Source organism: Drosophila gunungcola, chromosome 3R (genome assembly GCF_025200985.1).
Source record: "Drosophila gunungcola strain Sukarami chromosome 3R, Dgunungcola_SK_2, whole genome shotgun sequence".
Lineage (NCBI taxonomy): Eukaryota > Metazoa > Arthropoda > Insecta > Diptera > Drosophilidae > Drosophila > Drosophila gunungcola.
Window position 1 is genome coordinate 20,826,392 of NC_069139.1, and position 25,730 is coordinate 20,852,121.

Consider the following 25,730-nt stretch of genomic DNA (forward strand, 5'->3'; position numbering starts at 1 on the left):
ATTGATGGGATAAAGCAAAGTAAATTTTCACCGCTCACACGAATGAAAGTCAATCTCACGCGCAAACATACGCAAACACACTTAAACAAACACAAACACAAGCAGCGGCTGACAAGTTCCAGTTGTCATGTGCAATTTCCTGTGAAAGGTCGAAACCCAATCGATAGATGTGAGTGCTTAATTGTTGGCCAGACCAAAATGGCGTTACGCATTGATCCATTTATATTGACACTTGTTCATGATTAAAAATTAATTAGCGATGAGTATTTGTGTTCGATTCCCGTTTTCGTTTTCAATCTGCGCATTCATCATTTCTACCCTGTTGAATTATTTAGGCCCAATGGCAGGAAGATTTGAGTGGAGGAGAGCAAAAGCTACTTAGCGGTTTAGCCATTCACCTACAAGAAGTGACGACAAATGGCCATTGCGAATTCATGTTGGTTTCGACACGTGCCGAACGTCCGGCAAGGTCAAGAGATTTATGGCCACGGGGAGTGGAGGCGGAGGAGGGTGGAAAAGGACACTTCCAGGACGACTTGTTAATCTAACCCCAACGGGCCATGGACACGTTCAGAGCTCAGGACCCAAATGCCAACTCTCTCGGCTAAATTCATTAGCCCCGGCCTTATCTCTGATTATGGCAATTAAATTCTACCCAATCCCCTTGATCTGTGGCCAGTTTTAATTTGTGCCTGCCTTTTGGCCACGCATTATGACTATCAAGTGCTGCATTCGTCTTTTCGTTTCGATCGAATCAGCTTCGAGCCCAGAGCTCAGGGCAAACTCATTGTTTGTTTTATTAACCCAAATTAGTGCGACTGGCCGGTCCCAATGAATTGTGTTCGATGCAATCTGATTGGTTTTCAATTAATTGACAAGCCATCATAATTGATGCTCTGTTTACATGACCAAGCATTTAATAAACGGCCAAGAGGGGCTTTCGGAATCAACTGAAAGCCTGTCACGGATGGCATAACCGCATTCACTTCATAGTCAGTCAATCGATTTCCCTTGCATTTTGCACTTTTCAAACTGGGTATGCAAATAGTTCGATTTGCTTTGCCAAGTTATGCCTTAGATATACTTAGGTTCTGAGTATTTTACCAGGTACGCGCAAAAATAAATATAGTAATGCCCGATATAACTTTTAAACTATATGTATACGGTTTCGATACATATTTTCCATTAGCAGACTTGTCCCTTTGGATTTCTATAGAATTGTAAACATTTTATTTTGGGAAAAATTTAAAAGATATTACGACACCAAATTGAACATACAAAAATTCTCCATTTGCTCGCCGTTTATTTGATGGCTGTCGTAATACTTAAAACCAGCGATAAATTTAAATCAATGGCTCAATAAGAATGATATAATTGTGTTTTCATTTGGCTGGCCCAGTCAGTGTCTGGCGAGCTGTTAAAATTCAAATTAAAAGCCCGAACGTGACCAAAAAGTGAAATTTTGTGGAGGACGCTTCTCGGGCTTAATAGGCAATTTGCAGTCATAATCCAAATGCAAGCAGTTGCCAGAAGTCACGCACAGCCTAAGAACAATAGCCGCAGGACAGCGGAATTATTTTACACATTTAAGGCGATAAACCCTGGTCCAATACCTAAATGCAACTGGCCTGAAATATTAGTGGCAAATGCCAGGGCTTAATGGCCAATAAATCGATTTGCTTTCGGCAGCCAGAGCGACGCACTGCAGCCATGGTTGGGCTTCCAGTTTTGGTCCTGATGCCGAAATGGGGGGGGGGTAAGGGTGAATTGCTTATCGGCACGCATGCACGCAGCTGGCGGCAATTTGGATACGAAGATAAAACATTTATTGGCCACATAAAACGGGTGAAATTACCAAGGACCCCCGGCTCCACACTGGCCACATCCTGTCCTGCCTCTCGTCCGGGATATTGAGTTCGACCCGGACCGCCTTTGTGATTTCCCCCTCCCGCTGTCGAGCAGCAAATCAATTTTAGCCTTTACTTTACTCGGATCTGTTCCCATTCAACGTTTTGGGGACCACAAATTAGACAAATGATTTTGGACATTTGTCATAATCGTGCTAAAGGGTTTGCCTTTGTCCCGGCTGCCAATGGACCCAACTTTTTCCTTTAATTCTTTGTCCTCCGTTTAAAAGGTTTTTGAAGCAGCTGCAGTTTTTGCCCAATAAGTGGAAAAACATTTTAGGCTTAGTTCCTTAGTCAGTGCTGATTTTGATTAAGGATGGGCTTTGCTTAGGTGAGTAATAAATATGCAATGTTGATGATGATCTTTGTAGATTTTCACAATTCTTCGCAAAGCTAAGAGGGCAGTAAGAGGTTTTTTTTATCCGATTTTATGATATTTAAGGTAATTAAGTTCAGGCAATAAGAGAGTGAAATTATTATAAATTAAAGAACGAGCATAAAAATAACATTAGCTAGCGAAGAAGACTTATTATATTATATGTAAAGATGAAACAAAGACAAAATAATAAAGAAAGAAAATAAGCCTTGTAGGTTTATAATTGCTTGTTTGGAGAATCTTAACCTTTGTAATCGTAGGTTCGCTTTGTCATTTCCCTTCCATTCATTTGTTTTTCTTCAAATTTATCATTTCGCGGAAACTTCAAAAGCACCAGGCGGAAACTTTTGTTTTAAGCGGTGCAGAAAAGAGCGAAAAAAGTTTAATTAAATAAATTACAAAATGCTTTGCCAGCGACAACAATTCATTAAAAGGACCGACAGACAAAAGCAAGCCAGCCGCGGCGAAAACAATCAAAAAGTTGAAGCATCCTGCCCGACGTGCGTCGGGATGCGTTTTGCGGGCTTCAGTGCTCGCTGGCAAATTAAAAGCCAACTGTGAAGGCGCCCATAAATCTCAGCTAGCAGGTGAATTGGCATTGGTTGGTGGTTGTTCCCTTTCGGTGGTCTTGTGTAGTTGGTTGAGGATGTTGGGTGGTGCATGGAAAACGGCGGCTAAGCAAAAAGCGGGCAGCCACAATAACTTTTAAGAAATTATTATGTTGTTTTTGCTTTCCCCTCTTTACAGATTGCCATAGCCAGGGAGAACTAGCATGGACACGAAACGATGTCGACTTATTTGCATGTTTGTCAGGGTTTTCTCTATACTTTTTTTTTATTTGTGTCGTTGGGTGCTTTTAGTTTCCGGCGCGTTGCACTTGGAGCGAGGATCTGACAAAGTTGCCGCACAGACAAACAATGCTGAATTGCGGGGGCGGGGTCCTTTCAAATTGCGTTGAAAGCTCCCGAATGCCCCATTTTGCTGCTGTTGTTGTCGTGGGGAAAAGGCCAACAAAAAATAGCGAGTAAAAAACCGAAGCCAGCAAAATGAAGGCAAAAAGTATGTGACACGAACAACGGCAAGCGACAACGTTCCGGAACAGAAACGGAAATTGTGAAATATACAAATGTTCGTCTTGTTTAGGTGAGCTACATGCAAAATGCCCGGCCACCCGCCTACAGAGAGAAAAACTCAGCTCAGAGTGCTAATGGTTGACCAATGATTACTTAATCTTATAATTAATATTATTAAAAAAAAATAACGTGAGCCACGTTTTTGTTTGCTTAAATTTACAATTAAACTAGAACTTTTTACTTTTATATTTTTTTCGAAGTTAATTTCAAGATCAAAGATTTCTGGGCTTAAGAATTCATTTCAGAACGGGAAAAAATTTATTTTATTATGATTATATTTGACTAGAAGTAATAAATATAATATCCAAAATCTAATAAAAAAATTCTTTTTGATTTCTAAAACAAAAATTTTATTTTTTGATTTTAAAATCTAAATTTTGATTTTGTTTTTTTCTTTCAGTGTAAGCCCGAGCGAGTCCGCCTCCAGAGTTTAGCGGACAAGGGTATAAGGAACGCTTTGTAATAAAAATATATGGATCTGGCCTGGACAACGGCAACATGTCACATTGTTAAAAAAAAACAAACACAAAAAAAAAAAAACGGAAACCGAGGATGGCAGGAAACAGAACGGAGCAATCCCGACAATTTGTAGCCAGGCGTTAAACGCTGGAATATCCGGTGAAACACGCTTATTAAAATGGCAGCATTTAGGCCGGTTCACACCCCACTTTGTCCGCAGGGATAACAAATTGGAAGGACTACAAATAAGACAGCAAGAAAAGGACAATCATTGTTCACAATTGCACACAGGTCTTGTCAATTCAGCCAAAAAGAGCAAAAATGGATACTCTCATAAATTATTGCAATTTTTGTTAAAATTCTTTTAGGAAACAACATTTACTTAAACGATTTGTATATTAAAATGGACAAAAAAAATGTAATGGAACATTTTTTACTAAATCCCAAAATATGAATTATAAAAATTGATGGTTCAATTTGTATGAGACAGGAAATTACTTTTCGTAAATCAAGCAAGTTTTTTATTATAGAATAAAAAGGTAAGTACTTGTCGCATAATTTTATTGTTACTTTAATTGCTCTGTCAACTAAAAAATTGTTTTTTTAATGGGAAAAAGAAAAAATTTAATCATGTTTTGACTGCCTAATTTTTATATGTCTTATCAAAGTGTTTTACGGAAATTAAAATGCATTTTAAATCCCAGGTACTTATAAATGACTTTTTTTGAGATGATAATGATAATGATATAAAACACATTTAGTTATTAAAGAAATGTAGCAATAGTGACAACAGTTCTTATGCCAGAAATACAAAATACTTTACTCTTTTTTAAATAACTGACATACTTGACAAGTATCTTAACTTCAGAGGAAACAGAACGATTCGATTGAGTTTCTGAGTTTAGTTTTTTCTTAGTTCTTATTAGTTTTTATATAAGGCAATAATCGATTCCTATAAAAGCCTTCGAATGGCAAACCACAAGGTCTTTTCGCCCTTAATATGCCTTTTTGCTATAATTGCCTGTCAGTGCCAAACGACGAAACGAAGAATTTCGTAATTAGTTTTGAGCTGCTCCCATTTTATGTTGCTGTGGGTTTTTAATTAAATCAAATATCCTTAAGGCTTTGATAATTGGCAGGGCCGGCCGCAAGAACTGTCAGAAATCATTGCAAAATATTGGCAAGCCGGATCCAAACGAATGCAGGCAAGGAAATGTTTTTTTGGCAGTTGGCCAAAACAGAGAAAGGATTTGTAATTACGAAATTAAAACAGCGACAGCTGGCCCCAAAAATGCATGATGGACTGTCCAAAGTAAATGAATGGATGGCTGGCTGGCTGGCAGGGTGACTAGATGGATTGGCAGGCGGACAATGTGGGTGGATCAGCCTTGGGTGGGTGTAGCTCTACAATATCCGTTCGGCTATGCAAGCTGAGCCGCAGTGCTCAGATCCTGCCGGCATGTCCTGCCACTGACGGATGCGGATGCACCACCAGCAGCATGGCAACACGGCAGCACCACCACCATCACCAACATAACCGACAAAAACACGGCCAACAACAAGTGCAACGTGTCGTGACCGAGGCCACACCCCAGGCATTTCATTGGGCTCTCAAGTGGGGCGTCGGATCGGGTGGATTTTGGGAGGGTTTGGGTGGTTTTGGCTTGGCGGCAGGTGGTCTCTCATTGAAATTTGTTGCATTATCCTCAGGATGCTGGCTGAATGTCCTTGCACGCTGCTCACTGCTCATTGCTGCACTTGATTGTCAACAAAAATTGTTTTGCTGCATGTCCTTGCTGCAGCAGCAGCACTTCACAGCACTTTGAAGTGACTGCAATGGCAGGCAAAAGGACACGCAGCAGCTGTAATTAAATTTGTGAAAGAAATGCCCAAGTTCTTTTCCCGGTTTCGAAATTTAATCTTCTCTTGCGACCAAATTAGTGCCAAACAATGTGACACTGTTGACAATTTAAACCTAAATAAACACACGTGGTATGAGCCGTCTCTCCCTGTCTCTGTCCCTCTTTGAATCCGTCTCACTCACTCCTGGCACACAAACGCACGTAGACACGACTACACTTGAAGACGGCCATAAAGATAAATGTTTTATATACGTGAATTGCTTTGAATAAAAGCTTTGTTTGCCCTGTTTCACGGGCCCAGACAAACAAACTAACAGATGAATGAGGCTCGGCTCCCCCACAGTAATAACTCATACGCCCCGTGGTGCGCGTCTCAACTCACACTTAACGCCTTACATCTGAGGCTTAATTGCGATTGTGGGGGTGGCAAAGGGAGGACACAAAACGGAATTCCTTGATGTGCAGTTAAAACTTTAAATGTTGCTAATTTAGAGTGTTTTCGTGGTAATCTGACGAAGGAGTTTTTAATACAGTTTGTGATAAGTACCAGAAAAACTTTAAAATAATGGAAATTGACACTGATTTTCTGCACTCTCATTCATTTTGTCTTTTAGCGTCTTTTAATTCAGACCATATGTCCCAACATACTTATGTCATTTAATATGATGTCCTAACAGCCGTATTAAACCAAACGGCTGACCATTAAAAATAGCACGCGTTTCCTTGGCAAAATACAGACAGCTGTGGTCCAAATAATACTACTATTTGCTTCTTTTTAAAATTGTAAATTAACGTTGTAGTATACTTTTTTTACTGAATAAAACAATTTGATTCAATACCATTTGAGTAGTATTTATTGTTTATATTATTCACACAATACAATTTTAAATATAAATACTTTTTAAAATTGTTAAAATATTTAAAAAGTTTGTATAGAAATTTCTTAATCCTTCAGAAAAAGAATAACTTATAATTTTTTAATTAGTGTTAGAATACTGTAACACAACTGCTATTACTTTGAACACAGCTGTATGTTCGTGAGTTTGTGTATCCTTCTGAGCACATATATGTGTGTGCGCAATTTATTATGAGATGCTTCATCTTAAGGGGCCGTCAAGCAAAAAAAGGAATATGCTGGCGGGGCCGTAAATTCCTTTTAATAACATATTCAAATTTAGATAATATCCGCCTCTGGTGCAATATTAATGCTTGCATCCTCCACAGATATATACGTTTTTTATGGTCGTGGATTGGGTTGTGCAATGTCAGATGCCTGCAAACTTTACTCAGTTATCCAGACATCTAAGTTATCCGGACGACAGCGTTCGCAAATTCCAGGACTTAAACTTTTTTTGGGGTTTCCTTCCTTGCGCAGCTCAAAGAGATTCGATGAGCTCTCGTCTGGCCGTTTGCAGTTTTATTCCGGATTCATAGATGGGTCAGAAACTTCTTCGCATTTACGTAAGAAACCTTCATGAATATGTATTCCCCGGGGAATGTGACTCTCTATCTGTTTGCTCATGTTATTAATGAAGCATTTGCTACATCTCCACTAACTTGGCGGACATTTGCCCACGAACCGGGGAAAATGGCCATGAAGGAGGTGTAGGGATTTGCTGGGGATTTACATGAATTGACTGACGACGACTGAGTCTGAGTCTGAGTTGCTTGCCAGCCACGCCCTTTCAGCCAGGCAATCTCCAATTGAACCGAACAAGAAATGGAAATTTATTGTACAGCATTCATATGCTGCGCATTATTAATATCGATTAGGGGGCGTTGTGGGCGGTTCAGGACGAAGAGCGTCTCAGGGTGACTGGCGCATCCTGTGGATACATGTGTGAGTGGGTCCGAGATTGAGATAGCTTGCACTTCTCTAGTTCTCTTTCGGCACATATAAATAAAAAATGGGGGCCTACAACACAATGGCGATGGGTTCTCGGGCATCCGCAGATAAAAGGGGATCCGGATCCGCTTTTTTTTTGTGCCACCATTGTTTCCAGCTTGGCAAACGGGATACGTGACACTCACCCAAACGCAAAACGGGCAACATCTGTCTGCAACTAAACGGCATCTCAGCAATAATCAAGAGCCCTTTTGTTGCTGTCATTAGAGTGCGGCAGCCTGCCAACCCAAATCGAACACGAGCCACATGATTATGTGTGCTTTTTGGGCCAAAACAGGTGAGTCTTCTTGTGCCCGAAATGGATTGTAAGCTGATATTTAAGCTCTTCATATTGCTAACCAAAACTGATTTTTTCTGACCAAAAACCTATCAAATTTTCGCCATATAGATGTCAAAAAAGAAAAAATACAAACACAATTCGTAAAAAATCATTTAGGAAAATGAAAGACGTGACTTCGTTGCATTCTCAGCTGCTCGGGATGTTCATAAAAGGAGCTAAATTGATTTTTCTATAAAAAATAAAATAAAAGAAAGGAAGGCAGCACAAAGTGGCACACTCTTGCATAGGCACACACACACACACACACACACACACACACACACACACACACACACCACATACACACACCCGTGCACAAAGAAAAACGCTTCTAGGCAGCCGCAAAAGCAGAAACAGAAGTAGGCCACACTAGGAGCATTTTCCCCATGGCACCCACTATACACCCACCGCCCCCTGACGGCCCCCGACCTCCAATCCCCAATCCCCAATCCCACCCACCGCTGAACCCCCTAAACTCTTGTTTGAGCTGCACTTGAAGAAGATGCCACAAAACCATGAAGCTAGTTAAGCAAAATCGCACTTTTCAAGCTCTGCGATTTAATCTAGCCCTGATGAAACTATTTAAACTTGCTGATTCTTATGGCCATACTACTTGGGAATTACTTTTAATTCAATTTGTTCTAATTGGTCAGAATTCTTAGGGACTTTTTAAGAACAACATTTTATTTAAGTTTAAAGTTTATTTAAAAATTTATATAAAACGAATTAGTTTCTTAATTTTATTTTTTATGCGCTTATGAATGAAAACTGTTTAAGCAAAATATAAAGCAACATAACTTTCCCATTTGAAATATTAAGATCACTTTTTAAAGAATTTATTTTGATTATATAGGCATAGGGAAAAAATTGATATTACAAATTGTAATGAATTTTTAGCTCATTTGTTTTATTAATATCATACAATTAAACATATTTTGATTGAAAAGAAGAAGGGATAATCGGAAAATCATTTTCATGATAGCTAATAGTTTTAGACTTTAATAGAAAAATTGGGTAGCATAGCGTAAATTTAATTTAATCTGGTTAAATCTAGGGTATTTTAGCATCGAATCTTGGCTTTTAACTCCTGTTGGCTACTTAGTTGCTTTAATAGCTGCGTTATGGCCAAATGATTGAGTGGCCAAAGAGTGCCGCTAATTCGCACACTCTAAAATAGTGTCAGGCAAAGTCTGAAGGCGGCGGCATAATAATGCCCCAAATTCATTTGCCATGGCTATGTGTGGAAAATAATCTCCACTTTTTCGTTGCACTTAACAGGCAGTTTGCTTTGCATATCGGTCGAACGAGTTTTTAGTTGAGTGTCGTGTGAATGATATCCTGCAAATCCGTCAGCAGCAACTGTGTCTGAAACAAAGTCGGATTCAGCGACAAGAAAAGGCAACAGCTAAAGGTAAGCTGATTATGTAACACACGTGGAGTGGGTGTGGGTGTGGGCATGGGGTGGTGCGTGGGTGTGTGTGTGCCTGTGTGCATGCCAGATAGCGCTAAAAACCATCGCACGCTGACGCCATTTTGTTTCGCAACTTTTCAACAGCTCTTTTTCAACTCTTTTTATTAGTGATTTCCGTTGAAAACAAGTTAAATTATGCGCATTAGATACATTTCTGTACCACCTGTCGTTGCCGCTGCCGTTGGCGCTGCCCAAGGAATTTGCAACTAAAACTTTTTGTGGGCGAATATGTTGGGAATGCACCTGCAGCTGTTCACAGACTTATTCGCACATTTAATATTGCCCAAACCTTGCTCATAAAGAGCTCAAAAGAATTCCATGCGGTGCGCTTAATTGGCACCCAGATTAGTTTCTTAAAGGGCTTAGTATGCTTTATAATCGGAGCCATATTAATTATTAGAAAAAGGTAAATAAATTCATTCAATAAACTACTAAATCATTTGTTTTGGGATGTTATTAACTGATCTAAACATTATATGATTTTATTTTGGATAAAATTTATGTTTATAATTATATATTTGTTGTTGTGTTAAGAAACATAAAGAAAAACATATTTGAATAAAACATTACTCTAGATTTATTTGTTTTCTTCCTGTGTGACGCCTATTTTCAGATTAAGTTCCCAAAATACTATTTGTGTTAAATAGTTTACCTTTGCTCTTTTCCTTGGCACATTCAAATTCACTACAATCTTCGCTATATATGTATTGTTTTGCGCAATTAAAAAGCAACACCAAATTTTTGATTCGTCAATATGGATTTCCTTAAACTGTTATATGAACTGTCTTTTAATTATGTTTTACTTTTTTTTCAACTTTTCAGTAAGCTTAGAACAAATATAATATATAAATATATAAATTAAATATCAAATAATCCATTTATATTGTAAAGCAACATTTGTGAAATAATAATCAAACAAATAAATTTCCGGACAAATCATGTAGGCAGCCCTTGCATAATTTCTCCGTGTCTAAAACCTTACCAAAATGGGGTCAGCTTTATAATCGAAGGTCGTTTATGCACTGCAATTATTCGATGATCTCTGTGCCCAAAGAGCGATTGCAAGTCAGGACAGTGCTAGACTTAACCGATAATTGATAGAGCCTCTGGGCCAGTCCATGCCAAGCAGTCGGATGAGCCAGGGCCAGACAGAGGAAAACAAAGGATTCGACAGGCAGCACTTGGCGAACTTAAATTGCCCAGCCTGGCTGGCATGTGAATGTGAGTGTGAGTGTGAGAGCGCCATGGCTGCCATGACATTTGAATAATGCACGTACCAAGTGAATGGGAGGACAGGAGCAGGCACAGGAGCTATAAGAGGGGTGGTCTGAACAGCGGTGCATGGGAGGGGGGGAGGAGGGCTACAGACCACCAATTCATTATCGATTGAATCGACGTGCGACGAGTACTCAAAACTGATGGAAATTTCCTCGAAAAAGGAAAATGGAAGGCAAAACAATGGCACAGATTCGATAATGCCATAATTCAATGGAATTCAATAAAAAAAACAGGCATTAAAGACCAGCTGGCTGTGGACTTGAAGCACGAATCAATGGCCTTTTGTTTTCTATTTACTTGATGGCCAAATGTAATTGTCAGATTCACTGGACCCCGCACCCCGCACTCCGCACCCCACACTACGCATTCCATTAGCAGTCGATGTCAGATACAACCTCAAACCCTGGCGGCTCTGTCAACAGCTCAACATATCAATCATACGCAGTGTGGTGCGTGTTTGGTGCCAACTCTAATGCCTCGACTGCGGTGCAGGGCGGCACATACATGCGACGCCTGGTCTTATAAATAATTTAGACCGCATATTACTCCAAAATAACAACACCCCCTCCATTGACACCCCCCTTCCCTCACTTCCTTTCCATTACCTTCCCTTACCTTATCCACCTCCCGCGCATTCAGTACGCACACACACAAAAACTGTCATTAGTGAATTATTTAAATTACGTCGTCGCCAGGAAAGCAAACATTGCAGACAGGAAGGAACTTCCTGCTGAGAAGGTTGTGTTAAATTTACTTACTGTTCAAAAAAAAAAGAATGCACGAAAATATGTGTGTATATTTAAATGAAATAATTGAAAAACAGAGCAGTCGCATTTATTACAGGAACGAAAGCTAGTCTTTAGACATGATATATTTGAAAGGCTTATACAATTGTGTTGGGATCAACATTGCATTCCCCCACAAAATGTTTGAATCAAGAGATCGTTTGGTTCTAAAAGGGTCTCACATTACTTTGAACTTTAAATGCCCTTGAGAATTATTATCTTAGTTTCTATTTACTTTTGAAATAGTTTGATTAATAATTTTTTAAGGAAAGAGAAGAAAGAGAGTCTGCACTTAAGGATTTTATTTTTCTGCTTCAGAATTACAAGTTCTAGTTTAACATTATGATTTATAGTTCTATTATATACTTTTTTATGCTTTGAATTTCATGAATTCTTGAGTACTAGAAATCAAAATAGCCCCTGCTTATGCGATACAGACGATTGCATGAAATGATATAAGCAGAGATACCAGGCGTGTAAAATTATGTCTCAACTAAGAAGGCTACGCCTCACCATTTCATGCATTTGTTTCACTTCATAGTCGTTTAAACAAACACGAATTTCCCCATTTCTTGAAATGATTGCATGAAATGGCTATTGTGTAAACCAATTAATAATTATTAAATTTATTGCTAAAAGAAAACGTTCTTGTACCGATATATCCTTATAAAATGAAGATCCCAACCAATCAACTTAGAGATTTTTAGAGTTTTCTAAGAAACACATAAAGAAAACGTTTCGGAATGCAAACAATCCCAAGTAGGTGATAAGGAAAATTGCGATATTTCAAGAAATCTACTTTTGAAAAGGTTTCGGATTGTCAGACCGTCATTATGCATTAAATATACTGCAAGACTTTAAGAAGAATTTTGCGATTTGCTGTGGGCATTCGTCACTCACCTGAGATTCTCGATGCGCGGCCTTCGGCACTGCGGCCGATTGCGGCGGTGGCTGCGATCCTTCTTGCAGCGGCAGTCGCAGTGCATGATGCAGAGGGCGATGGACGAGATGACCGTTATCACAAAGGGCACCGCGAAGAAGTGGATGATCACGGCCACCTGGTCGTCGTGGTTGTAGGAGGTAAGCACCACCGTTTTGTTCTTGCGCGAGTAGAAGCACGGGAAGATGGCGCCCTCGATGCCATAGTACCCGTTGAAGTTCTTGCACGTCACCGATGGCGGGTAGCCGCAGCCCTTGATGTTCACGAGCAGCGTCGCCTCGTCGGACTGCTCCATGTCCGACGTAAAGTTGCTGTAATCCGCTGCTGTAGTCATATTCTCTGGTATCGTAATGTTCTGCTCGACAAACGTCACATAGATGTGCACGCAGCGGTACAAATCGGAGGTGCAGCCCTCGCGACACGAACTCCACGAGCAGTTGAAGATGCCCACGAGATCCTCGCGACGCGTCGTCGTGCACAGCGTGGGCTTCTCGATAAAGTCGTGACTCAGCGTCGATATGGCCGGATCGACGTAGAGCGGTACGAGGAAGAGCAGCGAGGCGCCGGCGGTCACCGAGAAGAAGGCCAGTGTCGAGGTGCCATAGAAACGCGCACGTTCCCGCCACGAACGAAAGCGCCGATTGCCATTTTTCTTTTTCGGAGCCAGTTCTCGGATTTTACGTAACCGTAGCTCTTGTTGTTGCTGCTCGAGTAGTAATTCCGAACTGCCACTCCTCATATTATTGTCGGTGCACACAGGGCGCTGATGTTGCTGATTGTTGCTGCTGCTGCTGCTGCTGCTGCGAGTGTTGCTGCTGGCGTTGCTGCTGCTGTTGCTGCTGCTGTTGCTGCTGCTGCGAGTGTTGCTGCTTTTGCTGTTGCTTGTGTTGCTGTTGCTGCCGCTGTTGCTGTTGTTGCTGTCGTCGCTGACTGCGCAGCAGCAGCTGCAACGGCATCAACGCTGCTCCGTCGCCGCTCCGTCGCTCTGCTGCGCTCTGCTGCCGCTCTGCTGCCGATGTTGCACTTGTGTGTGCAACTGCCACGACCGCCTACCGCAACATCCAGAGCGCGGATTTAAGGTTATGTACACACGCTTCGGCGCAGGAGAGCGGGAGAAAGTTGAGAGATAGCCAGCTATACAGAGATGTGCAGGACGAACAGCTGTTCCGGAGAAAGTCGGCGAAAGAGAGCGACAGAGACAGCGACAGAGAGACAGAGAAGGGGAGAGACAGGGAGCGATAGTCAGAGGAAAGCGCGCTCTGGCGTTTTCATTTGTCCTGGTCTATTGTTTACTCCGCTCGCGATTTTCACACTTTAAACAGCAACTAAAACACTGAAAAATATTATTATTTAGTTCATTATTTAATTGGTTTTATAACTTTAAGATTTTAATTCTTTTTATAGACTTTTTGTTGGTTTTCTTCCAATTTTGCGGCTTGTGTGGGTGGCACTTTTTTCGCAAGTCACAGCTGTTGATGTAGGTTAGTTAGAGAGAAAGTTTTACAGAGATACTTGTGGTTAGAGAAAGAGAGAGAGTGTGGGTGAAAGTCTTGCTGCCCAGGCTAACTGCGCTGCCGGCGTCGGCGTCGACGTTGACGTCGCTGCCAGCGTCGGCGTTTGCCTGTCTGCTGGTGTCGCCCTAGTGACTGTGTAACCTTTTTTGTCTGTGTGTTGTGGGTGGAATTATTTATGCTACACATTTTGTGCGTCGGCTTTTCGCTTTTTTGCTTTTTTGGTTGCCATTGCCAGTGCCAGTGCCAGTGCCTTGGCATTTTGCTTATTATTCTTCAATTTATTTGCATTTGTTCGCCAGCACAACATCCTTGATTTATAACAGATCTCTGCCAGAAGTCTGATCTAACTAACTAGCTCACCCCCACAAAAACATCCTTGGTTCACCTTGGTGGTCTATTTGAAAATTGCCATTGTTGTTGTTGCAACTTCGCGTGACTCTGGACTTTGGTCAGGTTCGGACATTAGCTCTCGTCCTTTGTTCTTGCCCGGTTTTATTGCTGGTCTGTTTCATTTCATTTCATTTATTTAGCTGCCTTTGTTTTTGCCATGGCACGCATTTCACAATTTTCATCATAGACACCCACACACACACGCACACACAAACGGACAGTTGGTAGGTGAACTTAAATGTTATTGCCTTTTTGTAGTTGGTATGATTTCATTTTCATGCTTTGCTCAGGCAACGCGGCGTATGAGTAATGCACTTGGCAAGCACTAAGATTTCTGTTTAAATTAACCGTAAGATCTTGAAGCTTTTCCATACCAAGCCTCCAAGAGGAAGGACAAGAACGCCAGCAGGCCAGGCAAACACTCGGGCAAACTCCTTGAGCGCCTGTCATTGCCATAAGAATTAAGTCGCAAGTACACAGAAAAAATCATGGTGGTCCAAATTAAATTAAAAATCTCTTGGCTTGCAATTGATAATAACAAATACCCATATTATTTTGTTGTTAAAATATGAACGTTGAACATGTTCTACGTTTCATGTTCAGGTTCTAACTTTTAAAATTATAAGAAAATAATAATAATAACACGTTTTAATGTTGCTATTGTTTATATTAGTTTCAGCGTGCCAAAAGTTAATAAGAAATTAGAACAATTTAAATTAGTTGTTTAAGTAAAGAAATTTATAATACTTTAATCAAATTATTTTTTATAATACATAATTGTAAAATGTTAACATAAGTAATAACAAAATAATAATAAATAAAACACACACAAAAATTAAACGTTAATATGGCACGTAGATACTTTTAGTTGAAAATTCTGCAATCGCTTGTTTCTGATTATGTCCTTTTTCCACAGTTTTTTTTTTTGCTGTGCACCGCCCACGCCTTTTGTACAGCTGCAAAAGTCTGGAGGACAAATGGAGGGGAGGGAGAGAGGCGACTAAAAACTAAAATAGAAATAAAAATGAAAATTAAACATTAGACTCTCGATTCGAACTAACTTTTGACAGCCGAACTGGCAGCTGAAGAGCCCGCAGCCCGCAACCTGCAACCCGCTCCGCGATTCCCGCTCCGCCAGCGTACTTTGTTGATTTTGTTGCTAACGTTGTTGCCTGTTGTGTGTTGCTTATGGTTTTTCCCTATATATTATTTTTATTTCCTTTTTGTTGTTGTTGTTTATTTTCAGGACGATACAGAAAAGGGGGGCTTGTGTTTTTTTCCTTTAGCACTTTCACTTAAATTTGTACGCTTGCACTTGAATTTTTGTACGGGCCAGACTTTCCCGTATTTTGCACGATTACGGCACGGTGTTTGCTGCCACAGAATTGGAATTGGCTAACACCGACGCTGCCATTGGCTCACGCACACACTCACACACACGCTCACGCACACGCTGGGCGGACAGACAGACAGAATTCTCGACACGAGAAGCGCGCGCGCTTGGCCCTGACGTGCCTCTCGGAGTGTTTGTCCAAAACTGAGGACTCAGGACGCGAAAAAGGACTCCGAGGACTCCCGCCCGGACTCGCCTTCGCCTCCGTCTCCCCAAGTTTTTTTTTTTTTGTTGGCGGGCGGCAACGCAGCGATGCGTCTACGCCGACAGCGCTGCCAACGGGGGCGCAACTTTGCCGAAGTTACTGCCACACAATCGTCTAGGATTCGCTTGTGCGCGCTCCAGAGAGACCGATGTATATATATAGAGAGAGAAAAAAGCGAGAGAACGAGAGAAAAACAGGACGAGGACGCAGGCTTTTTGTTGGCACAACGAATCTGCACTGCTTGCCCGATATTCCCAAACAGAGCCGCTCCCATCAAGTATACGCACTGTCTGCCGGCACAACAAGTCAAACTTCCCAATGTTATTTTCTTAAAATGCTTCAACTATCAATTGTGTATAATAAATGTTTTTCGAAAATTTTTATTATTATTTTACTTAATAATATTTTTTTGATTCATCGACTCTTAAGTTCAATCTTAAGGGCATTTTAATACTATGTGACTAGCAAAAAGCTTTTAGCACATTCCAAAACCACACAGACAGCTTTAATTGGCATCATTTCTAAGAAGTTTTTGAACCAGTCTATCCAGTAGACAACAGGTTCTTGCAGTTTTCTGAGATAATTAATTCCTCCCGAACTCGTTCCATTTATTATGCACAACAGTCTGAGATGATATAATTTTATTTAATAATTCATTCACCACAAAGCAAATAAATGTATTGCTAAAGATAGTTCTAGCTTTTTGCATAACAAAGAATTCATTTCCATTTACACTTGTAAAAAGTAAAACCTTGCCCAAAAAGTTATAATTTTTTATATAACTTAAATTTTTTATCAAATATTTATTATTATTTTTTACCATTGTAGTGAAAAAAATCTAGAATCAACAGAGGAAATCTTTGCTTTATTTCATTAAAATACCAGTCCTATTAAATATTAAAAACAAGCTCGAGGCAGTTTGAATATTGAAATAGAATAAAATAAAATATTTCGTGTTGATTTGGCGGCTTGAATACCATTTGTGTCAAATTCTTTTTTATTTCCAGCTTTGAAAAAATAGCTAAACAGCTGAACTTTTTAATCCAGTTCAATATTTAATATGTATGTATGTATAACTGATCTATTGTATTGGCTTATCGATACCAACTACTCATCTCTAATAAAAAAAATACCAGTCATGAACGCCATTTTTTTTGTGTAAATATAAGCTAAAAAAAATAATCAGAACACTAAAAGAGGCACCAGTCAAGGCAGTTGAATTTTTTTAACATAACAAAGTCCACAGGATTGTCTTGTGATATGATGAATAAGCATGTAAGAAAACCGCTGATCTACGATAATAAATTAACAATAAAATTTTTTTATTTTATTTAAATTGTATTCCTGTTAATATTTAATCGCCAAAAATTGTATAATGGATTATTTGGACAGCCCACAAGCCGGCTCGTTCCGACTTATGTAATATCTGCAATAGAAAGACAAATTTTGCGGAAAGTTTCATGCAGCTAGCTTTAACTAAACTAATCTTTGCGTAGAAACAGAAGGACATGGCTAGATCGACTTTCCTAGTGATGCTGAATATATATATACTTTATAGAGCCGGAAATGTACATTCCGGGGTTATAATGAGATCTCGACAAAATGGTCGCGATTCGTGTATAGTATGTTGTGGCGTTTACCATGTCTGATCAAATTTTAGCTAGTATATTATAATAATAATAAGTTTTATGGAAGGTCCCAAAAATGTATACCCCAGGAAAGTGTGGGTGTTACATAGAATAGCCTTGAAAATCCAAGCTTTGTTCAAAGAGCCAGCTCATCTTCTTGTCTTTCTGACCAGTAGAAGCACAAGCAGCCATTATATGTGACTTCTCCACGATCTAGGCCATCTTTCAATCATCAATTTTTATACCCTTGCAGAGGGTATTATAATTTCAGTCAGAAGTTTGCAACGCAGTGAAGGAGGCATTTTCGACCTTATAAAGTATATATATTCTTGATCTGCATCACTAGGCGAGTCGATTTAGCCATGTCCGTCTGTCCGTCCGTCTGTCCGTCCCTTTCTACACAAACTAGTCTCTCAGTTTTAAAGCTATCTGCATGAAACTTTTCCAAAAGTTGTCTTTCTATTGAAGGTAGTTTATGAGTCGGAACGAGCCGGATCGGACGACTATAGCATATAGCTCCCTTAGGAACAATCTGAAAAATAAATGAAAAAAAATTATAACTTTGTTGTTTTTAAGTTTTTTTTTAGTCTTTCGACATATAGTAGTGGTTAAATATTTCAGAACTACGGTTTAAGCTTAATCAAAATCGGACGACTATAGCATATAGCTCCCATAGGAACAATCGGAAAAATAAAGAATATTTAATAGCTGCAAGGGTATATGAAATTGGCTTGTCGAAGTTGGCTTCCTTTCTTGTTTTTATTTAAGTTACACCATAGCCTACATTAATTTTTGCTGAAGAGGCCCTGGAATACAAACGTACTTTTCACTTAATTTTGTTTTTAACAGAATATAATTAAAATACTGCACAACAATAAATATATTTGATTGTGATTCACAAGTTGAAAGTGTTTTAATTTTGCTCCTGAGTAACGCAGAGAAGAAGTTAAATTCTTGATCAGCAAAATTGTTTAACCTGAAAGACAATTTAAAGAAGGAATTAAAAATGTAGTAAATCTAATAAGTTTTTAACATTTGTTAAAATGTATTTAGTCATACAAATTAGAGCAAATTCTTAAAAAAATAATAATTTCTTTAAAATAACAATTTTTTTAAGAGTAGTAGAAGATTAAATTTTGCTAAAATGTATTTAGTCATACAAATTAGAGCAAATTCTTAAAAAAATAATAATTTCTTTAAAATAATAATTTTTTAAGAGTAGTAGAAGATTAACTTTTTCTGGCAGCTACATCATTTAGTCGTCTGATCCCGGCCGTTTTGTCTTGCGTAGTATCTGTAATAGAAAGGAAATTATTGTCAAAGTTTCAAACTGCTAGCTTTTTAACAAAGAGACTAGAGAGACGGACATGGCTTAGTTAACTAGGTTGTTAATGCTGATCAACAATATTTCGAAAGCTTGCATCTTAACTTTACGACACAACGAATTTTTTATCAGATGTGTTTAATGATTTTTTGTTTTAAATGCAACAAACAGAGTCGAAAAATGTTATTATATTGTTAAAAAACGTTTTGTTTTACTTTTTACCCTCTTTTTGGATCTTCAATTTTAAATATATATTTTCTTGCTGTGTACTGATAGTTGTTTCTTTAGCTAAGCTGGGGCTGTAACAAAAGAGCAGCCTTTAATATTAATGGTTAGAATTAACAATAATAACAATAAGTAAAAAAACATTTTTTTAAATCTTTAAAACCATCATATCCGGAGCTAAATTTTTATATGTAGAAATTAATTTTTTTTTTTCTTTTAATATTGGCTTTGTTTCTAACGCATCCATATAAGTTATCTGAATTCTATTAAATTAAAATTGTTTTACTGAAACACTTTATCTTGAAAAATATAGGCTTGTGAGTAAAATATCAACAAAGTTATATTTAGTTTTTTTTAATATTTTCGCTGTTCTTGTCGATTTTATATAGACGGTAAAAAGGGATGGTTAATAATCGTAAATTTTGGTGTTACTGCGTTGCAAATTGGAAATTAAAAGCATAGTGTAATCTATAGAATATAATTGTCTTAAGATATTTTCTCTCTGTAAGGCTAGGGTACTTCACGTATGTGGCATGAAATGCAAATCAAAAAATAATTGGTTCTGTATACCACTTTCATGAAACAACATTTTATGATTCACTTGCATATGAAAACTAACAACAATGTCATTCCCTAATAAAATGAAAACTATAAAAAAATTGTTTAAATAAATGAATTATACGAATCTTAATGTCTTCACTTTTTGGTGAAGAATTGATGTAAGTATTAGGCTTTTCACTTCCGCTTTATATGCTTTTAAGAACCTAATAATGGAGTATGAGAACTATTTAAAGTTAGGCAATGATTTTGTAGGTAAGATAGTATACGAACCTAGACTAACCTTTGTTGAATCATGTGTTTTCCAAGTTCTTTTGCTAGAGGCTGCAAATTAGAAGAAATTAATAAAAATTGTTTGGGAATTAACAAACGTTTATGGCACTATAGTCCGAAATCTATGCATTATAATTTCAAAAGATTTAACGACTGTCATTGCTGCCTGTTCTTGAGCTGAGCAAATAAAGATTGAATCACTTCCATTAAAGTCGCAATCTTAAAAATGCGAAAAACAACATCATGTATAACCAAACACATGTACATATTTAACAGCCATATATTTGCTGATAAGTCGGTTTGAATTAAGCAATTTAATCACAATTTAACAGAATGTTATGTCTTCTTAACAGAAGCTTACGCTCCTATCAGTGAATTAAAATTTTTTGCAAATGGATTTTTTATTTGCTTTCGGGATTGTTTGAAATGCTTATATTATTAAATTGCTTTAAAAATAATTTACCCTTCTTACAAACTTACCTTCATTACAATTTCTGAAACGTAGAAGGATGGTATCAGACTTAATGAATTTCCGTTTGTTTTTTGTACTTACTTTTTGCAAAAAAACACCTTGCAATTGCAGCGGTCAACTAAAAAAGCTCGTTTGCTAACCATTGTCCAATTCCTATCTTTCATTTACAAGAATAAAAAAACCATAAGTAAAACAAAAAATGCACTTCGCTATCTTATCAATATATCAATTTAATACAATCTAATCTTAAATTTCATTCTTAGTCATTCAATGGTGTATTAATTTTAGCAATTTGTAATTTTGGTTTAGTGTCTCAATAATATAAGGTGTAGAGACTATATAAATAACTTTTTTAAATATGACTTTGATCGCATTTAGGAAATTAAAAGTTGGTACAAAAGATTTATAAAATTTAAATATTTTAATTACTTATTAAAAGTGTGCAGAAGGAAAATATCTGGTGTAATGCAATTAATATTGCAAAAACAGTTTGAAAGTAAAAAAATTGAAAACGGAAAATGTTATGGTTTTTTCGATTAAAATTTTGCTCTATTTTATAGAATTTTATAGTAAAGTGATTTTTAAAACGAAAATGTTGGTCCTGGAATTTTTTTTATTTAATAAAAGAACCTACTTAGACTGGAAGCAAATATTGTTTAAACATTTTCGTCACTGATTTGATATCAGACATCAGACAAAGTGTTGAACGTGCAATCCTTATGAATTGACTACAAAATTAACCACAGAAAATGAAAATAAAATTTTGTGCATTTTCCCATTTTAGATTTTCAACCTATTCATTGCGAATCTGTTATTTGCTATATGCCCAACAATAATCTTGCAATGCGGCTGCTTGATTTCGATGATGAAAAATGGGTCGCTGACTGCCAGATGCAGCAACATTTCCGGCTTATTTTTCGAGTGTTTGGCTGGACAGCAGGTTGAAACATTGGATCTATCAGGCGTTGGTCTTGAAGAAATTCCAAATGCCCTAAATTTAACAGCTCTCAAGGACCTTAGGCACCTGGACCTCTCGAACAACAAGATCTCGCGCCTGAAGAGTTTTAACTTCAGAACGATGCCTCGCCTGCAGAGTGTAGATCTAAGCCATAACGATCTCACGGATTTGCCCAGTGAACCATGCCGTATACCCTTCATCGATGTGAGCCACAACAAATTGACCGATATGCACAGCTTGGTTGTTCTTTTTAGAACCAATGCGAACATCAAGGGAAATCCGATTCTGTGCGCCTGCTCTTCGCCTATTGTGAAAAGATTCTATGCAATGGTAATGCTAGTCAAGTGGTACAAATTTAATAATCTTCATTAAATATTCATTATGATTTTCAGGCGAGTCTGTCCAAATTGGAGAGTATCGAGTGCATTTTGCATGACTCCGATCAGCCAAAACCATTGTCGACGCAGTGCCACAAGGAAATCGACCAGGATCAGACTCCTTCATCGGTGTCTTGGTTGCTTTTACTACCTATATTACCTTTTCTCTGTTTGTTCGGGATTGGCATCGTATGGCTATGCAAAAAGGGAAATAATTGAACTCACTTATTGCACTGATCGAATCAATCATACATTTTGATCATGCGACCACTCAGAACATAGAAAACCTTTAAATTTTTAAATTTACGAAATAGATATTTTCATGCAGACAGTATTAAACTTTCAGTAAAGAGTTTGCGATGCGGTGAAAAAGACGTTACATAAACATTCTTGATCAGCATAACTAGACGAGTTGATATGGCCATGTTCATCCTTTTCTGCACTAGTTCAGTTATGAAGCTACGCAGAGAAAACAAAGCAAAAGAGAGGTGCAAAGAGAGGGTAGGAACTTAAAAAAAGTAAAACAAAGGTTTTTAGTAAAAATAGCTTAAAATAAGTTTGTAAATTTTTCGAAAAAGTTTCAACCTTGTTTGTGCACCTAAAACTTTGCCTATTTTTCTCTGTGTATCTAGATACTTTTTTTCAAAAGCAATCACATTTAGTGCAAGTACTACCTATGTAATAATACAGTAATTTTTAAAAGTCTTACAAGTATTGCATTAATTTTAAGCATTTTAATGAAAGTATTAAGAAAATGTGTATTACCATTTAAATAATAAACAATTGGCTCGATATGTCCGAGCTTGTTTTAATTTTAAATAGATAAAGTCGGGAGTCCACGCGTGTGCAAAAACTTGCCAAACCCAACGCCTGAAGTAGCCAAACTGCCAGTGGAAAATGTAAGTTTTCCACATTTTCAGCGCCTCAGAAAAGCCAATACACAAACCATGGCTCTGTAAAAAATACAAAAAAAAAATGTAAAGCATACTTTTAAGCGCATGTGGTTGATTTTACTGCAGACTCAGTGAATCACCCTGCTGCTGACGAAGCTTTCTTATATGTAGCATGTATGTAAGCATATTTGTGGAGCTTTTCCCACAAAGTTATATCCAATTGGCCCAGTTCGCCATTTCCAAGAAGTGGAGCAGCGCAGCCCTGACATGGGCACTCTTTGCATCCGAATCTGGGTCAAGTTACACCTCGTTTGTGCTTGCCCTTGGCATAATGTCCTTGGTGTTGATGAAAGCGCAAAACTGTGCTAAGGTTTCTTAGCTATTCGCAGGAATATCTGCATTCAAATGAAGCTGTTTTTTTATGTTCAAAATATATAACAGATATAAAGGAAATTGTTTGGGAATGTATCCTAAAGGGCCTACATGAGTTTCACGTGACGAAATCAATAATTTTTGAGAAAAATTGTTTTAAAAGTAGTTACTTATTATGGTAAGCAAGTGTCTTAAGGAAATTCTTATTTGAAAATTTTAGAAACTGACCACAAAATAAAACACACATTCTATTTACATCACACTTTATAATAGGTTTGGATAAATAAATATTTATTTATTTTACGTCTCAAAACCATTAAAATAAATTTAAATTTGAGCAACCAACCATAGCCAAGTATTGGTTCGTTTATTAAGTATACATATAGTACACAAATATGTTTAAGACTTAAAATAACATGTATATATTGTTGTAAAATTAGTATTTTTAGGGACTACAATTTTTTAACAACTTTATTTTAAATTTAAAATTTTTATTTGACAGACAAGCCACATGAACAACAATTTTTTTAATAATTTTTAATTTTCACTTTTGAGAGTTATAAAATTTATAAAATTATTCAAAATTGACACCAGTTATTCACAAATAACAGATATAACAAGTGCTTATTTAATTTCATTTTATTTAGGGATAAAACATTTTATCTAAATGTTTGAACTTTATTTCGAAATAAAATATTTTTCTTTTCTATATTTTATCTGCGTATTAATTTTCACTTTTGAGAGTTCTAAAATTTATAAAATTGTTTATAGGCTTAAAACACCTTATTATGTTTGATATGTTTTGTTCAAGGATACTTTCATTGCCGCAGCTTGGACCTGTCGACATCCCTGACATAGATGCTGGCACCAACAAAAAAAATTGAAAGTAGGTCAGCAAGTGACGTGTGGCAAAATGACCCATTTGCGCCCTTTAAGTTTCTGAGTGGCAAAATTGCCAAGGTTGGTGGCGTCTTTGGCCTGATTTCGGGCCTGGCTTTTCAGCGCAGGGGTGGTTTGATTGTCTGTTTACTCAATTGAACGCGGCCTGCAAGCGGCAAAGTCAACAGTTTGGCTCGGACAAATGGTTGCAGCCTCCTCTACCTACTCAACCAACCAACCCAATCCAATTTCATCCATCCAACTCTCCCCTCGCCCAGGCCAACCCAATTTCAGCCGAGGCATTTATTTGTCTATTGCTGCGTATCGGTGTTTGCCTAGTGCCCATATTTGTGTATTGTCCAAACAAATGTCTTGCATCTGAGCAGCCAAACAATGAAAACTGTTGTCTGTTTTCCACCAGAATTTATAACCCAGTGTCAACAGCACGCACAGTCTCCATGTTGGAGGCGCAGCTCCTCTGCTCCTCCGCTCCTCCGTTCCTCGGATTCACCAATTCTCCAATTCTCCGATTCCCCATCTCCATTCCTGGCTCTGCGATTGAATCGTCCATCGGTGAAATCAGCCCGCCAAGGAAAGTTGCTGTCAGGTGGCCGCTTGACCCCAGCCATCGAGTTGGGTTGGCCGACAATTTCAGCCACGGCTTCCAAACTGCAAGTGCACTACAAAAAATGTTGCGAATTTCTAACTATTTGATTATTAAAATATTGTTACTAATGAGTTTTGGTTTGATTTAAAATTGACTCTTCTGCAATGTTATGAAAATTGATATTGCTATCACCCAAAAACTTATAAAACTATTTATGCAATTTAGTTTTGAATTCAGAGTTAGATAGCGAGAGGTTTACGCCTGAAAAATATATATTTAGACATCTGTCTTCTTTAATTTGCTTCAAAATCGCAAAACAGCCATTTTTACTTATAAATGTTACAATCAATATTTTTCGGGAACTGACCCTTTTCAGAACAATTTAAAAAAGACTCCCAAAAGGTAACAAGTAAAGAAGAAGTATACGTGTTACATAAATATAATGAAAATAACATAAGAGAGTGTGGTTAAAAGTTTGGGAGTTTGTATCTTAAAAAAACGCTTAGAGAAGGCTGTATCAGATTTTATTTTATATTTGGTGACACAAAAACAACTTAATTAGCTGCAAAGCCTGGTGATAATTTCTCGCCGTGTCGAACCGGTTGACAAAACTCTATCAGTCTGCGGCGATGCTTTTTTGTCATTCACATGTCCCCACTGCACATGACATAAATTTGTATCTGCAGCTGATTGTGAGTCGTGTAATAGCAGCTTGTATCTTGTATCTGCACTCATCTTTGTCTACAATTTATGCTTCCTGCCATCGCAGTCCCAGTCCCAGTCCCAATCCCAATCCCAATCCCAATCGCAGTCCCAACCCAGCTCCGACCATTTTCATGTCCGTGCTGACATGTTCGCATCAATCACACGACCCTGTTGGCCGTTGGTAACTTGATTTTCCATTCCGTACAAACGAACTTCGAATCTCCCCGCGCGACCTGCTGGATGTCAAACGGCAGATACTCAGCCAGCGAACAGGTAAACATTCTAATGATCCCCGCACGCAACTCCAAATGTCAAGGCCTTCAAATAGGAGTGGGAGTTTAAGTTTAAGTTGAAGTTGGAGTTGGAGTTTCAGTTTATAAGCTAACTTCCAGTCAAGGGCGATTTTCCGCCATCTGCGATTTGCGTTCGGAGTTTAGTATGTTTTGTATGTTTTGTATGTTTTGTATGTTTTGTATGTTTTGTTTGACGACTGACATCTTTTGATGGACAACTCGACGCGG

The 25,730-nt window shown here is 38.1% G+C and overlaps 2 protein-coding genes and 1 long non-coding RNA gene across 6 annotated transcripts in view; 1 reads left to right on the plus strand and 2 right to left on the minus strand.

Annotated features, from left to right (window-relative positions):
• LOC128259135 (protein tipE) overlaps nucleotides 1-15,863 on the minus strand; it is a 33,602-nt gene extending 17,739 nt beyond the window's left edge. The window contains exons 1-2 of one of the 2 annotated variants that reach the window (XM_052991368.1): nucleotides 15,402-15,863; nucleotides 12,397-13,769 (exon numbers count right to left, since the gene is read on the minus strand). In XM_052991368.1, coding sequence (XP_052847328.1) covers nucleotides 12,397-13,175 — 779 coding nt within the window. In that variant the 5' untranslated portion in view covers nucleotides 13,176-13,769; nucleotides 15,402-15,863. Of the gene's footprint in view, nucleotides 1-12,396; nucleotides 13,906-15,401 lie in introns of both variants that reach the window. The other variant, XM_052991455.1, reaches the window with a different exon arrangement.
• A 1,195-nt stretch (nucleotides 15,864-17,058) lies between these two features.
• LOC128255923 (tsukushi-like) lies at nucleotides 17,059-22,565 on the plus strand. 2 transcript variants are annotated; one of them, XM_052985854.1, is made up of 3 exons: nucleotides 17,059-17,213; nucleotides 21,203-21,706; nucleotides 21,769-22,565. In XM_052985854.1, exons 1-3 carry the CDS (start codon nucleotides 17,199-17,201, stop codon nucleotides 21,970-21,972), a joined length of 723 nt encoding a protein of 240 aa, XP_052841814.1. In that variant the 5' UTR covers nucleotides 17,059-17,198; the 3' UTR covers nucleotides 21,973-22,565. The 2 variants fall into 2 exon arrangements, with proteins under 2 accessions (XP_052841814.1, XP_052841806.1); XM_052985846.1 differs by lacking the exon at nucleotides 17,059-17,213 and adding an exon at nucleotides 20,706-20,806.
• Nucleotides 17,456-20,551, minus strand: LOC128255939 (uncharacterized). 2 transcript variants are annotated; one of them, XR_008267690.1, is made up of 3 exons: nucleotides 19,957-20,551; nucleotides 18,801-18,860; nucleotides 17,456-18,542 (listed from the first exon to the last, which is right to left on the minus strand). It is a non-coding gene; the product is annotated as an uncharacterized LOC128255939 (long non-coding RNA). The 2 variants fall into 2 exon arrangements; XR_008267689.1 differs by having other exon boundaries at nucleotides 19,947-20,547.
• Nucleotides 22,566-25,730: the final 3,165 nt, after the last annotated feature.